This window comes from Dryobates pubescens, chromosome 28 (assembly GCF_014839835.1).
Source record: "Dryobates pubescens isolate bDryPub1 chromosome 28, bDryPub1.pri, whole genome shotgun sequence".
Taxonomy (NCBI): Eukaryota; Metazoa; Chordata; class Aves; order Piciformes; family Picidae; genus Dryobates; species Dryobates pubescens.
In genome coordinates, this window is record NC_071639.1 from 7,108,574 (window position 1) to 7,122,532 (window position 13,959).

Here is a 13,959-nt window from a genome sequence, read left to right on the forward strand (position 1 = left end):
ATTCTAGTAAAGCTGAGTCCTGTGAGTTAGGCTGAACTGTTGGCACAAACTGAGCTGTTTTATTCCTGTGAGGCACCAGGCTGTGTACAAATCATCCTATTAACTGGTAAATATGCAGCTGAGGGCGAAGTTCATTATTAAAGATTTTATACTAGAAAGGCCCTGAACAAGCAAAAACCTCTGTAAAACTTCATTTAAATTGAGAAGTCACGGGTTTGGTATCTATTTTTTTTTCCCCCCTTTTTTTCCTTTTTCCTTTTGTAGGCTGGGATATTTATTGTAATTGCTGTGTACAGAGAGTACCTCTGCTGATCGATGTAGTAAAGTAGGAAAGCGTTGTAGGCACAATACACTGAGCACTTAATAGCTCTTGTAGCTGATGTGTGTAATGGTAGAAACACTTGCTGAAAACAAACTACTCTTTCTCTAATATGTTTTGCAAAAGTCAGGATTAATTAGATTCTTTTACATGCTTCAGAGTTAATTATCATTTTAAGGAGGAGTTAGTGAGAGTGGGATATTATATAATTTATATAAGCAGCAATTTAGTGTGCATCTATGTTTACATTAATAATGTAAATACAGGATATTAATCTGTGCTGCTGAGTAGTGTCAGCTGTCTGAATCACATGATGACTTTATCTCATGTGTAAGATATTTTTTCTAAAGAATCACAGAATGTCAGGGGTTGGAAGAGACTTCCAGAGATGATTGGGTCCAACCCCCCTGCCAAAGCGGGATCACCTAGGGCAGCTCATGCAGGAATGCATCCAGGCAGGTTTTGAGAGTCTCCAGAGAAGGCATCTCCACAATCTCTCTGGGCAGCATGTTCCAGGGCTCTGTCACCCTCCCCATAGAGAAGTGTCTCCTCATGATCAGGTGGAACTTCCTGTGTTCCAGCTTACACTCATTGTTCACTGCCTGGCACCTTCATCTTGACAGCCACCCCTCAGGTATCTATAGACATGAATAAGATTCCCTCTCAGCCTTCTCTTCTCAGCTGTTTACTCTTCTCAAGACTAAACAGCTTCAGTGTTATTTCTTGTGAGTTGTCTAAAATGTGTTTCTGTTTGATGTTGCTGGGCATGTCCTGGGCAGCAACTGCTTAATCAGCTTTTGAGGATGAGGTTTGTCCTTTTTTTGTATAACTAGGATTAGTTTTTCTCTCAATTTCATCTTAGAACTATGATTTTTAAACTGTAAATTTTCTTTAGTGTGTTATTTATAAAAATAGCTGTGACTGCATTCTGTAGGGGAACCTTTTCTACTTATATTCCATGTCAGTGCAGGCCATTTTTGTTATAGCTGGAGCTGCCAGCTCTGTGATTTTGTAACTGACATATCCACATTGCAATGCTCAGAGTGCTTTTTTCACTTGCAACTGCTGAAATTCCCTGTATTTGATACCTTGCTGAAGTTCCAGCCAAACTGAGTAGTCCTCCAGGAATTAAGTTGCCTTTTCTAATTCTGTCAATATTTTAAGAGATTTGGACATAGCTGTACCTTTGGAAACAGTTGACATTTGCAGTGGTTAAATCTGTGGTCTCATGAATGTGTGCTCTGTTTTCCATTAAATGACTTCACCTCTGTGGAGGTATCTTTGCTCTGCAGTTAATATAGCTGAAGATTTGGTCTGACCTTCCCTTTTCTCAGTGCTCATATACAGCCCTGTCCAAGGCTGCATGGGGCCAAGGTGTGTATCAACACATTTCAAGAGAGGAAAAGGGATGCAGTCTTTGCCAGGATCACTGGGGAGCTTGGCTGTTTCCTAGTTACAGCTACACACTGCTGCATGCTTCTCTGGTTTTATGTTCTCATTATTTGCTTTAGAACCTACACACACAGAGCATTCATAGCTTTCTGAAAGCGTTTCTGTACCACCACCCAACTTCTGCTTCATGCTGGGGAGGAAAAAACTATCAGTCTCTGCAGCACAAGAGGTGGATCCATACTTGGGAAGAGAGATTGAAAGAGTGATCTTAATGAAAATGAGGAGAAAATGAAGGAGTAGGTGCAGGAGCTGAGCCACATGGCACAGCAGTGAAGGGTTGGGAGTTGTTAAATACTAGCATTGATGGTGCTTAGTTTCTCCACTGAGACACACCCCACATTTTTCAGTATGAGGGACTAACAGATTCATTCCCCTCTTCTTGAGCCCTCCTAAACTCCTTCCCTGAAAGGCACAGTCTTTCCCATACTGTGCACTGGGAACAGTCATAGAATCACAGAATTGTCAGGGTTGGAAGGGCCCTCAAGGATCATGTAGTTCCAATCCCCCTGCCATGGGCAGGGACACCTTACACTACATCACAGCCACATCTAGCCTGGTCTTAAAAACTTCCAGGGATGAGGCCACCTGTTCTAAGTGTCTCACCACCCTCATGGTGAAAAACTTCTTCTAACATCCAATCTGAATCTACCTACTTCTAATTTTTCTCCATTCCCCCCAGTCCTATCACTAACTGACATCCTAAAAAGTCCCTCACCAGCTTTCTTGTGAGCCCCCTTAAGCTACTGGAAGACCAGCAAAAGATCTCCTTGGAGCCTTCTCTTCTCCAGACTGAATAGCCCCAACTCTCTCAGCCTGTCTCCATAGTCCTTTGCCTACATGGTGTCTTGAAGCATGCCTGGACTTTGGCTGAACAACAGGGGCTCAAACTAGACCAGAGGGTGCTAACAGTGAAAAGGTCTGTAGGACAGTGCTTGAATTTGTAGCCTGACCCCACTGAGCAACCATCTGGTATGAGCGTAGTCAGGCAGGACCAGAATGGAACAAGGCACAGAGCAGGAACCCACGAGCTTGCTGAAGGAAGAGGAAAATTGTTCTACTAAAAGATATCTCAAAAGTTAATTTGGATTCCAGGCAAGCGCTAAGATTTATTGCTGTTCTCAACCTTTGTGCTTTAACAAGGGGGATATTATTTATTTGTGATCATAATTACAAGTCCCTCTCATTTCACTTGATATGTGGGCCCTTTGTGCCCCTGGTTTAGTCTGGGATTTTATACACTTCATCATTGCTCAGTGTGGAGTCCCTGGCTGCCATCTGCACTGTGCTGCTTCTGCAAATAGGATAAGCCAAGGTAATCATGCATTGTGTTATCAGATTAAATAGAGTATTAGCTAAGGTAATTATGCATTGTGATTATGATATCTTATGTTGTATTTAACCCTTGCCATCTCTTTATCTCAACCCTGAGTTCTGTGTGTTACTTTTCCCTTCACTTCTGTATCAGGGGAGCAGGCAGGGTAGGGCCTTGAGCCAAACCATTCCAGTTGGCATAGCAGAAATCTGCTGCATTAGGGACAGGTTTGCCTTTCTTAACAGATTTCTTCTTCACCTGAACTTTCCATGTAGAGACAAATGGAGGTTTTTTGACATGAAACTGTAAAACTTCCTTAATTGTTTTGCAAATTGCTGTGCTTTCTGAGAGCACGAGGAGCCTGGTGTAGTGAGTTTAAGCAGAACTATGTATTAAGTATGCAGCTTTCAGAGTCTATCTTAATGAAATACCTGTCCATTTTGTAGTTGCATCTGCTTCACTGGCTTGTATAAAGATTTTAGTAAGAGAGGAGAGTTTTGAACAAAAGTTCAGACGTGTGCTAAGTGAGGTACTGGAAACCTGATAGCCACTTAAACAATGGCTAGCATCAGAAAATGCCTGCAAGATCACCACTTCAGCAAACATTCAGAATTACAGTGCAGTTCATCTCTGTGGTTTGACAGTAATTCACATTACTACCAAGCCTTGGTTTTTTTTTTTTAGCCTGTAACTGATTTCCAGAAGCAGATGTCAGTGCACACAGACTGAGCTTTTCTCAAAGGGTGTTTGCATTCCTTGAGCAGCAGCAGTGGTTTGTGAGTTAAGTGGCCATATTAAATCCAGAAGGGCAAAATATAAGGTTTCAGAGACGAAATATTCAGCTCATATTTCACTCAGTTGACTCTGAGCAATTCAAAATCAAAAAGTAATTTAATTCAGTCCTTACAGGAAACACAAATGTCAGGAATATCTGATTAACCCATTTCCTTCTCTAATACCTACCTCTTTATAGCTTCAACTTTCCCACATCAAAGAAAAGTTCTTGGTGTGTGCTGAGGCTCAGGACTGAAATGGAAAGAACCTGAACTTCTCAAGAAGGTTCTGAAGTAAAATACTATTTGTAGGAGTTTCAGCTAGCTCAACCTCCAGGAAAGAGAAGCTGCTCCTATCACTCCTTTAATCAAGCTTTCCTCAGACAGATCAGATCAGCCTTTCTTAAGTTAGATGAGTTCTGCACAAGCTCCTCTATACATTTGATTTAGTTAAGGTGGACTGTTTAATGTAGAGTTCTTACACAGGCTTGCAGCCTTAACGTGTGATTCCAGATCTAAGTTTTCAGCAGGCAGATGTGTGTGGTGGCTTTACATTGTCTGTCCCTTTGAACTATGCCCATGTGTGTAAAACAACTACACAGGCACACACATGTACATTGTATGACTTGTCTATGAATCAGAACAATTCTGTGAATGTAATTATAGCCTCATTTTTTTAGATCAGGAGGTGCAGAATAGATTTTAGAGAAAAGTTAAATGCCTGAGGGTAAGTGAGCTTTTGTAGCAAGTCTGTGAGTGTTTTTGAACAGTTTTTTACAACTGATGAAACTCTGAAAAGCTCTCTGCAGTGTATCTAGATACTTTTCCTTGCCTTGGAAACTGCAAGCATGAAGTAATATTTGTGATAAGTAACCCTAGTGCTCTGTTCTTCTGCAAAAGCATTTCACTAGAATTTAAAATCCATATAAAACAGGGAGCAACTTCTTCCCTCCTACACAAAATGACATCTGAATGTTTAAATTGTAAAAGTACAAAAAAACTAGCTGAAGGAGTAAAGCCTGCAAAACTCTTTGGAAGAAAACCCTGCAGCTCCACCATGCATTGATTTATATTAAGTATTGTATAGCTATGGTGTATGGCAGCAAATAGCAGATGGAAAAATAACTCAATAAAAGCTAGAGTAATCCAGAACTCATGAAAGTCAAGCACATTATTTATGTGCCCCAGACTTTATAAGGTTGTTGAGTACTGTTTTTTCTACAGAAATAGAAAAAAAATATAAAGGGTAGCATTACATTAAAAAAGCAAAAATTATCAAGCTGCAGTACATCATCTTTTCAAGTGAATGCCTCTTTGAGTGGGTTGAATGTTGTGTTTTGGGGTAAGATTGGAATTGATTTGGTAATGAACATGAGAAAGCAGTGATCATGAGACTTAGATTTTTTCATTTAGGTTTGAATTTTAAGAAGACAGAGAAGAATGTTCTTTGAGGCTTGAGATAGTGGCTAGATCTCTGCTGTTCATTACAGCAATCCTGGTCTCTATCACTGTAAGGGCCAGGCCCTGGGAAGGGCTGTCACTGTGGTAGTGAGTGAAAGATTATCTGCTTCCTAGTGAATAGAGGTCACTTCTATCATCAGCATGTGATTTAGTCACTCTAATGTTACATCCCATTTTCCAATAACCTGCATTTGGACTGAAGTAGGAAAACTCTTGATTGTGACTCTCTGATCAAGAGCTTGACATGGTGTGTGAGAAGAGATGGTGTGAGGTGAGGTAGCATGCAATGTGATCCAGGAGCATTCTTTTGTGCGTGAGCACTGAAGTACTTCCTGGCAGATGATTTAAATAAGTGGATTTAGAGAATGCCTTATGTCCAAGGGGGAGAGATTAAAAGTTATACAGGATAAGGATAATGGAGAGAACGTTTTGTTAATGCGAGGAAGGTGAAGAAATACTTTAAACTGCTGTGAAGTTCACTTATGTTGTCTGTCCCTTCCTCTTTTGTGGTTTGCTATTTGCAGCTGTATTTTAACACCTGCATGCATATGAAATAAAATACGAGAACAAACAAAGTGTCAGGGAATAAAACTATTTCTTTCTTTCAACAGAACGCAGAAATTTCAGTATTTGAAGTGAATATTCGTTTTGTCGGTGGACTGCTTTCAGCTTACTATCTTTCAGGAGAAGAGGTAAGACATTTCCATGTGGCTTATCTGAAATACCATCTAGAGAAGTAGTTCACTTAGTAATTTTGTTGGGCCAAATTCAATGTGTTTAAAACTCCAGAAGCCTTTTGGACACTGTGCTTTGCAACCTGCTCTCAGTAAACCTGCTCTGGCAGTGAGGTTGGGCTAGATGGTCTCTCCCAACCTCTACCCTGCTGTTTGATTTGAAAATGGCTGCCAGTTTTCCAAATTCTGACTACAGCTTTGGTTTGAACCTGGGACTTTAATTCTATGGTATGCATGTTGATTTTTGTTAAAACTTATCACTGTGAAGGCTGTCTCAGCAGGTGCTGTTGGGTCATGTACCTGACAAAGCAGTTACAAAGAGATGATGTTTCTCTGGCATATTTAAGTCTTAACGAGACTTACCTATTTATTTCTTCTGGAACTGTCCTGCATGTAGGTGGCATTGAAAAGACATAAATGTTTTAAATTATACTCCCCTTTTTTTGTATTTTAACTGTCTTAGAATATTCTGGGGTGGGGGGGAGGAAATTGCACTTACACCCATTTCAAATTCATACATAATAATAAAGAAAGAAAATGGAGAGGTGCTTGGTAGCTGACTTCTTGATCTTAAGTATTGTGTTACTTAATGTTTCATCTCTTGACTCCTGAAGGAAGCCACTTGTCCTCCTACAGTAACTCAGCAACCAGAAATAAGCATACCTACGGGTGTCTAGAGTTGAAAGCTCTTCCTTCTGTGATTAAATAGTTGTCTCTTTCACTGCAGATCTACTCACTGCAAACAGGAATGAACTTTTCCAGTATAACCTATTGCTATGTTTTAATGAACTGCTTCTGACAGAAGCAGAGGGTGCTTCTTGGCAGACAATGAGCTGATAGAGGACTGCACGTGAGCCTTTGCATCGGGCAGCAGTTGTCTGCCAAGAAATGCCTGAACCATTTGTCATCAGTGCTGTTTATTTCATATGTATGTTGATGGTTTATATCTTGTGTTTATTAATATGCAGTCTCACTTTCAATCAGTGCATACAGTATCTCTTAAGTAACATCTAGACATTGCCTCTCAACCATTCCTTCATCTCCAGAGAGGTAGTTTTACCACCATATCTTGGGCTAGTTTCATAACAACACTGGTGCTCAAGTAAAACTCTTGCACAAATGAAATGAGGAATGATTGAAAATGAAGTGTTTCACAGAGTGGATAATTAAGTGGAAATCTTTGTGGTGGCATACTGGTGATACTGGATGCTAGTGTCCAGTCTGTAAGTGGACAGACTCATTAATGAAATTCAAATGAGCTTCTAAATGTAAGATGGCATGTGTGATTCAGGAGAGCCCTGAGCTCTCATAGGCTGGAAAAGATGCTGTCCATGCCTGCCACTGCTTTTCATATTCTTCAGAAAACATCTGCTGTCTGAGACAGGATGGTGTTCCTCAACTGTCCACTGCCCTAGTGGCTTAACAGTGTGCAACTCAGCACATTAACAGATTTGGGGAAACTTCCCAATTTGTCTCCTGAATTTAAGACACTGAAGCGATAACCAACTGCTGGCTATGGGAAGATCAGGATGCAGCCATTCTGAGGGCAAAACCAGCTGTGCAGCAGTGTGAGATTTCCCGTGATGTATGGGTCTGTCCTTCACTGGTGCTGCTGACAGCTGTGGATGGGACTGAAGGCCCCAGAGGCTGGCTACCACCATGGGGACAGATCTTCAATCCTCCAGTGGTCCATTATATTTGTGGGCATTCCTAAGGAGGTGGAACAACCTGTATTCAGGCTGTTTGGAGGATTAAGCTCTCTCAGCTAAAAGCTCATTTTATTCTTTATCAGATTAACTCATATTTGCTGTGCTCACTTATCAATATCCTAATTAAAGCAAGCTATGTTTCAGTAAAAGGAGTGACGGAAATAATTATTGTTTGTAAGTCTGAATTACATTTCCATGGGTAATGATCCAAAGCCGTAACACATTGTATGTTCTATAATCATTTGTAAGTCTAACTAATCATGATTAAAGAACATCCTATCATACTGAGTAGTTGCTAAATCATCCTGCTCACATAACAGTTCATTTAGATAAAGGCAACAATGTGAATAATTCTAAAAGTGAGCCACTTGAATACTTTGCCTCTTGATAACTGTCGTGCTCACTTGCAAATCGAGCTGAGATGCGTTCTATTGCACTTCCTACCATTTTTGCCTTACTGGAATTAATATCAAATATTTGAAAGTGCTAGAAGAGTGTCAAAGGCACTTATAAAAAAAGATATATTTTTATGGCTGCTATTCAAATCCAAGATTAGAAAGACTTCTAGTCGGTGACAGGATGAGAAGGAATGGATTCAAGCTTGAGGAGGGCAGATTTAGAGTGGAGATTTGGAAGAAGTTCTTTCCAATGAGGGTGGTGAGACACTGGAACAGGTTGCCTAGGGAGGTTGTGGATGCTGCCTCCCTGGAGGTGTTCAAGGCCAGGTTGGATGAGGCCTTAAGCAGCCTGGTTTTAGTGGAAGGTGTCCCTGTCCATGGCAAGGGGGTTGGAATTAGATGATCTTTAAGATCCTTTCCAACCCAAACCATTCTATGAATGAATGAATGAGTGAATCAATCTTCATTTTAAAAACAGTTAAAAGTACCAGAAAAGTTGTTTCAAGATGAGCAAGTTTTTAAGGACTGCTCCTCATAGTAGTATCATACATAAATGCTTTCCTGGTATTTTTCCATGAGTCAGTGACTGAATGGGATTATTAAAAATAAATCTGGTTCCTGCTAGTATTGATTTTCTTTATTTGTTAATTTGTGTGAAAGCATCTGGGAGAGCCTGTAGTATGATAAGTTTAACCCATGGGCACAGGATGGAATTATTTTGGCAAACTTCAGTGATAATTTTGTTTAAATTGGATCTGAATTAATTAGCAGACATGTCATTCCTCTGCCAAGTAACTTGGTATGCAACCTGGTTTTGGCTTGTACTGAAAAGTGAGGTGTCTAGTGAGGGAGAGAGTTGTTTTAGAAGTGCTCTGTTGGATTTTCTGGTCTGGTGTAGAATTCTGGTATACAAGGGGCCAGGAGTATTGCATGAAACAAGATCCTCTGTTCTGAAGACCCAGGATGGTTGGTTTTTTTCTTTCTCTTGCTTAATGCACACTTTTAAATGCAGTCATATTAAGAGATGATTTGTTAACTTTTGGAGGACTACAATGTATCTTCTCACGGCAGCTAAGACCTTTCTTGGAGCTCATAAAGGTTACAAACATTTCTGAGCACTGTTTATCTTCAGTGTTGGGAATAGCTCTGATACTGGTGCTTGTCATGGTAAGTGCTTACAGAAAATGGATAAGCCTAAATACTGATGTGCCTATCTCTTCTCATGTACTGGTTCTTACAGACACTGCTAAAGTTCATAGAACCAATAAGGTTGGAAAAGACCTCAAAGATCAGCAAGTCCAACCTGTCACCCAAGACCTTGTGACTAACTAAACCATGGCACCAAGTGCCACGTCCAATCCCCTCTTGAACACCTCCAGGGATGGTGACTCCAAGTTGTGTCAGAAGGGCACTGTTTTACTTGAAGTTTGGCTCCACAGTCAGGGAATACGTTGCCTATGCAGAAACAGAAGGAGCTTTTGCATGAGTGGCAAAATAAGTAGATCCAAAACGCTCTGAAGTGAGTAAGGAGCATGTGAGTTTCAGATCCAGCTGCGAAGTTCCCAGATTCCTTTGCAGCTTTTCCATTTTTTGAATGGGATAAGTAATTTATTTCTTCTCTTTTTTCCCCCCCCAGAGTTAAAATGTTTTGGATTCAGCAGCTGTTCTTCCTGCATGATATCACCTTCTCTTTTCATGGACTAAAGATAGTCATCTTCACTGGAGAAAGACAAAACAAAGTTGCTAATGCTTTTCATATTACCATTTCTGTCCATGGCATGAAGCAGAAATGTGACAGATGTATTTTTTTTTCTTGAATTTGGCAGTGTATCCTGTTTGAAGGATCACTAGTTTATTCTGATCAGGATGAAGGGATTAAAGAAAACCCAAACACAACCAACAACAAACTGTTTTTCATGATGATAGATTAGACTTGGAAAGTGCAACATTTATTTATCAACTGTTAATTAGGTTTTCATATCACCTAATTAGTTTATATCTACATTTAGAGTAAGAGTTACAGTGCTCAACCACACACAATCATCTTGGCCTCCTTTCTTACTTCAGACCTAATCATGGCCCACTTCAAACAGCTATCCATCAGTGATGGTAGTGCTGCCATTTAATGAGGAGCAGACATGAAACAGTGATGCGAATGCTGTTGATCTAGAGTTGCCTTTGCCAGAATGACTACAAAACATTGCTGACTTCATACAGTGCAAAGATACCCTGCAGAATTTAACTGTAGCTTTTTTTAGCTGTATCTCCTTGTCTTGTAGATACCTCCCTTCATAGAGAATGTTTAAATTGCAGAAGTACAAAACAATAATATAATTCATCATTTAGCAATCTTGAATGGGAGGAGGATGAAGTTTGTCACCTGTACAGAGGTGCTGGCCTATTTCTGCAAGCTGAGGAAAGTAAGTTCCAGTTTGGATGCCTTGAGGATCTTATCTCACTGGTGTGAGAATTGACCACATGTTTTATCTCCCACTTCCTTTCACTTAACTTGACACCAATTAACAAGAGGACTTTTCCTTTTATGTTTGGGAAGCTTGATTTCTAATGCTGTTTGAAACTCCAGGCATACTGGATCAGCTTGATCACTTCTGTGTGAATGCCACTTAACTCCTCTTTAAGCAACTTCATAGAAGAAGAATTCTCTGGGTGGCAGCAACTAGAAGACTGCAATTGCCTGTAGTTTTCTACAGCCCTGTTTTCAGATTTGAGTTCTATTTGCCACCTACCATCCATCTGCTGCCACTTTGAGTGATACATCAGTACTTCAGTGGTGTCATGTTTTAGTTCATTTAGAGCTCTGAAATTATCTTGATGATTTGTTTCATTTTTGTCAATTTACTTTTAGCTTCCATATTTCATAGAATCCTGGAGTCATTAAGCTTGGAAGGAACCTCAGGAGGTCATCTAGTCTGCCTTCTCTAGTGGCACAGGGCATTAGAATAGAATAGAATTAACTGGGTTAGAAGAGACCTTTGAGATCGAGTCCAACCTATCACCCAACACCATTTAATCAACTAAACCATGGCACCAAGCACCCCATCCAGTCTCTTCCTAAACAAGCCCAGTGATGGTGACTACTCTACCACCTCCCTGGGCTTGTCCTTTTAAGAATCTTCTTGCATGGGAACTTCCTAGGCTCTTGAAGACTGAACATTTGGGCAAATTACTTTATCTAGAATGGGTTTGTTTTATGCACTGTGCTGTTTTACACAGACATCTCTTCATTGCTCAGTGTTTCTGTTTGGTTTTCATTTTGAAAACTTGTTCTTCAAAAATTGCATTTAGTCTGACTTAATAGTTTTTCATTTTACTTGCCAGACATTACCTGAATCAGACTTAGTATACTTCTAATTACCTTCTTTAAAGTCTACAGAAGAGCCTTTCAGTTTGAGAAACTTGTGAGTCTGAACCTCGTATTTTGTTGTTCAAGTAATCTCCAAGCTTTTTACCCATCTAGGTGCTGATTTCTGAGATTCTAAGTTCCTTTCTACATTTCAGGTGGTCTTCTTGATTCTCTTTCCCAAATTAAGCATTACCAAAGTGAACTTCTTGTTTACAACAGCATGTTGAACTGGGACACGTGGTCTCTGTTAGACAGTTCTTGACTCCGTTTGACATCTAACTACCTTTTCTTTTATAGATGCTGGGTTTCTGCACAAAGCTGTCATTACAGTGTATAGAAGTATGGTTTCTGTCTGCTCTGATGTAGCACTTAACAGGCTGCTCAGGGACAGGGAAGGATTTGAAATCTCTTTCCCACAATCTTGGTCTGTAATCACCATTAGTATTTCAGTCTCTTCATCAGCTTCAATAAATCTAACACTTTTCTCTTTCTGTACTAGCTGCATCAAAATGCACTGTAGAATCCCTATGGATTCACTTTCTGGAGATAACCTTGACTCCTAGGATTCTTTGATGTAGACTGTTCTGCTATTGCAAGCAGACTGCCCTTCAGTCTTCTAATTCTGTCTCTTAAGTTCCTGCAGCGCAATTATACTGTCGCTGTTGATGAGACCCATCTCTGTTAAATAGGTTCCCTATACTCCAAAAGCTTCCTTGTTGCTAATATTTCTGTCCCACTTCTCCCTCTACTGCTTGATGAGTGCCCCACAAGCTGAGCCCACAGATCACGCTGAGGAAATGTCAAAGAACAGGAACGGAGATGTTAATTTCCAGTTTTACATTTAATTCAAATTTTGTTTCTTGGTTTTCTTTCCCTTCCCTCCCTGCTGTGGAGTTCACTTACATACCACAACTAGGAACTCTTACTCAACTCTTACTAACTGAAGCTTTGTGGAACCTGTGCCACGTTGTGTGCATCAGAGCTATGCAATCAGCTGCCAACACCAACCGTTTTTGTGCCTGGTGATAAATACCACAGGCTACCCTACTAACATAAAGTAAAAATAGTGGCAATTTACATTAATTCAGTGAATTGCTGTCTGCTGGAGCTCATCAGTGGGTAGGTTTCTCTTTCAGCTGTCTGTCATCAGTCTGAGTATCCACAGCAGGAGGACAGAGCAGCCATAGTGGTAGTCTGTTGCAACTGCTGTAACTAAGCCTGCTGTGAAAGCAGGAGCCAGATCCTTGGTTTTGTTGGAGAAACATGTCTTTAGGACTTGGGCCTCTACATAACCACAGTCTTCACTTTCAGTGGTTTCCCTTTTGCATAACTGAAGGGAGTTTATTTGCTTGGGAAGTTTTGCCAAAACAACAAAATGGGGTTTGTCCCGTGGCAAACTTATTTGGCACAGGGATGACTTCAGAAATAACTGAACCAAAAAGCTTTATGGTTCATTTCATTTTTAACAGAAATCCCTGCTTACCTCCAAGGTACTAAAGTTAGAAAGGAAAGTGGATGATAATGGGAGCAAAGTAATACCTGATTGTATTGGCAACAGCTGCTGTGCTTGACATGAGCTATATTATTAAGTAGATTTCAAACAGCTGAGAGGGAGCTGTTTTGTTTGTTCTGAGGATTTGGCTCTTAACCAGCTCCTGCAGTTTGACTTAATTGTGGTTCTGCAGAACAGTTGGAGAGGTTATATCTACCAGAGAGCCTGGGGTGGGTGCTTTGCTTTTGAACAGCAGTTCTAGAAAGACCCAGAGGAAGAGTTCTTTGTGTCTGGGTTAATGTACTACACAGAAGAAAACACCTGCTCTAAACACGGTCACCATGCGTCTGCAGAGAAGGTCAGTTTCCAGGGCATTTGTCTCTTTTATTTATCTCAGTATTTTAGTTCTGTAATTTTGAAGTACCTAATGCAAGAGTAAAAGGAGAGCAAACCCATATTGCTTCAACTGTTGGTTGGGTTGTTTTGCTCTGCAGCTGTAGTAAAAAATGTGCAGCCCGTGGTTCAGTACTGGGTGCTGTGGAGCCATTTGCAAACAGTGTTGAGGTCTTTAGAAATATACTGTCCGTGTCTAAAGAAAAATCTCTCTATAGGTACATCTTGCAGTTGAGGATTTGACTTATTTTTGCAAATGAAAGCCACACATAAATATCTCACTCCTGACCCTGGGAATAGATCAGCAGTAATTTATGCTTCCTTAATGCTAGGCTATATAAAATACTTGGCGAAGTATATTTTCCTTGGTGGGTGTACTATAAAAGTTCACTTAGGTAATAAGTAATAAACATTAGTAAATCATTGTAGTGATATTTTTATTCCCCCTCAAAAAAGCCACCAAAGCTTCAGGTGACAGTAGTGTATGCTTGCATTTTGCTCTGGGCATAGAATAACTCTTCATTTCTTTATCTTTCACAATGTATAGCTAGT

At 40.2% G+C, this 13,959-nt stretch overlaps 1 protein-coding gene across 1 annotated transcript in view; it reads left to right on the forward strand.

The window, feature by feature from the left end:
* The window catches only part of MAN1A1 (mannosidase alpha class 1A member 1), a 134,728-nt gene that overhangs the window by 43,995 nt on the left and 76,774 nt on the right, over nucleotides 1-13,959 (forward strand). Inside the window, exon 4 of the mRNA XM_054174003.1 lies at nucleotides 5,929-6,009. Coding sequence (XP_054029978.1) covers nucleotides 5,929-6,009 — 81 coding nt within the window. The remainder of the gene's footprint in view (nucleotides 1-5,928; nucleotides 6,010-13,959) is intronic.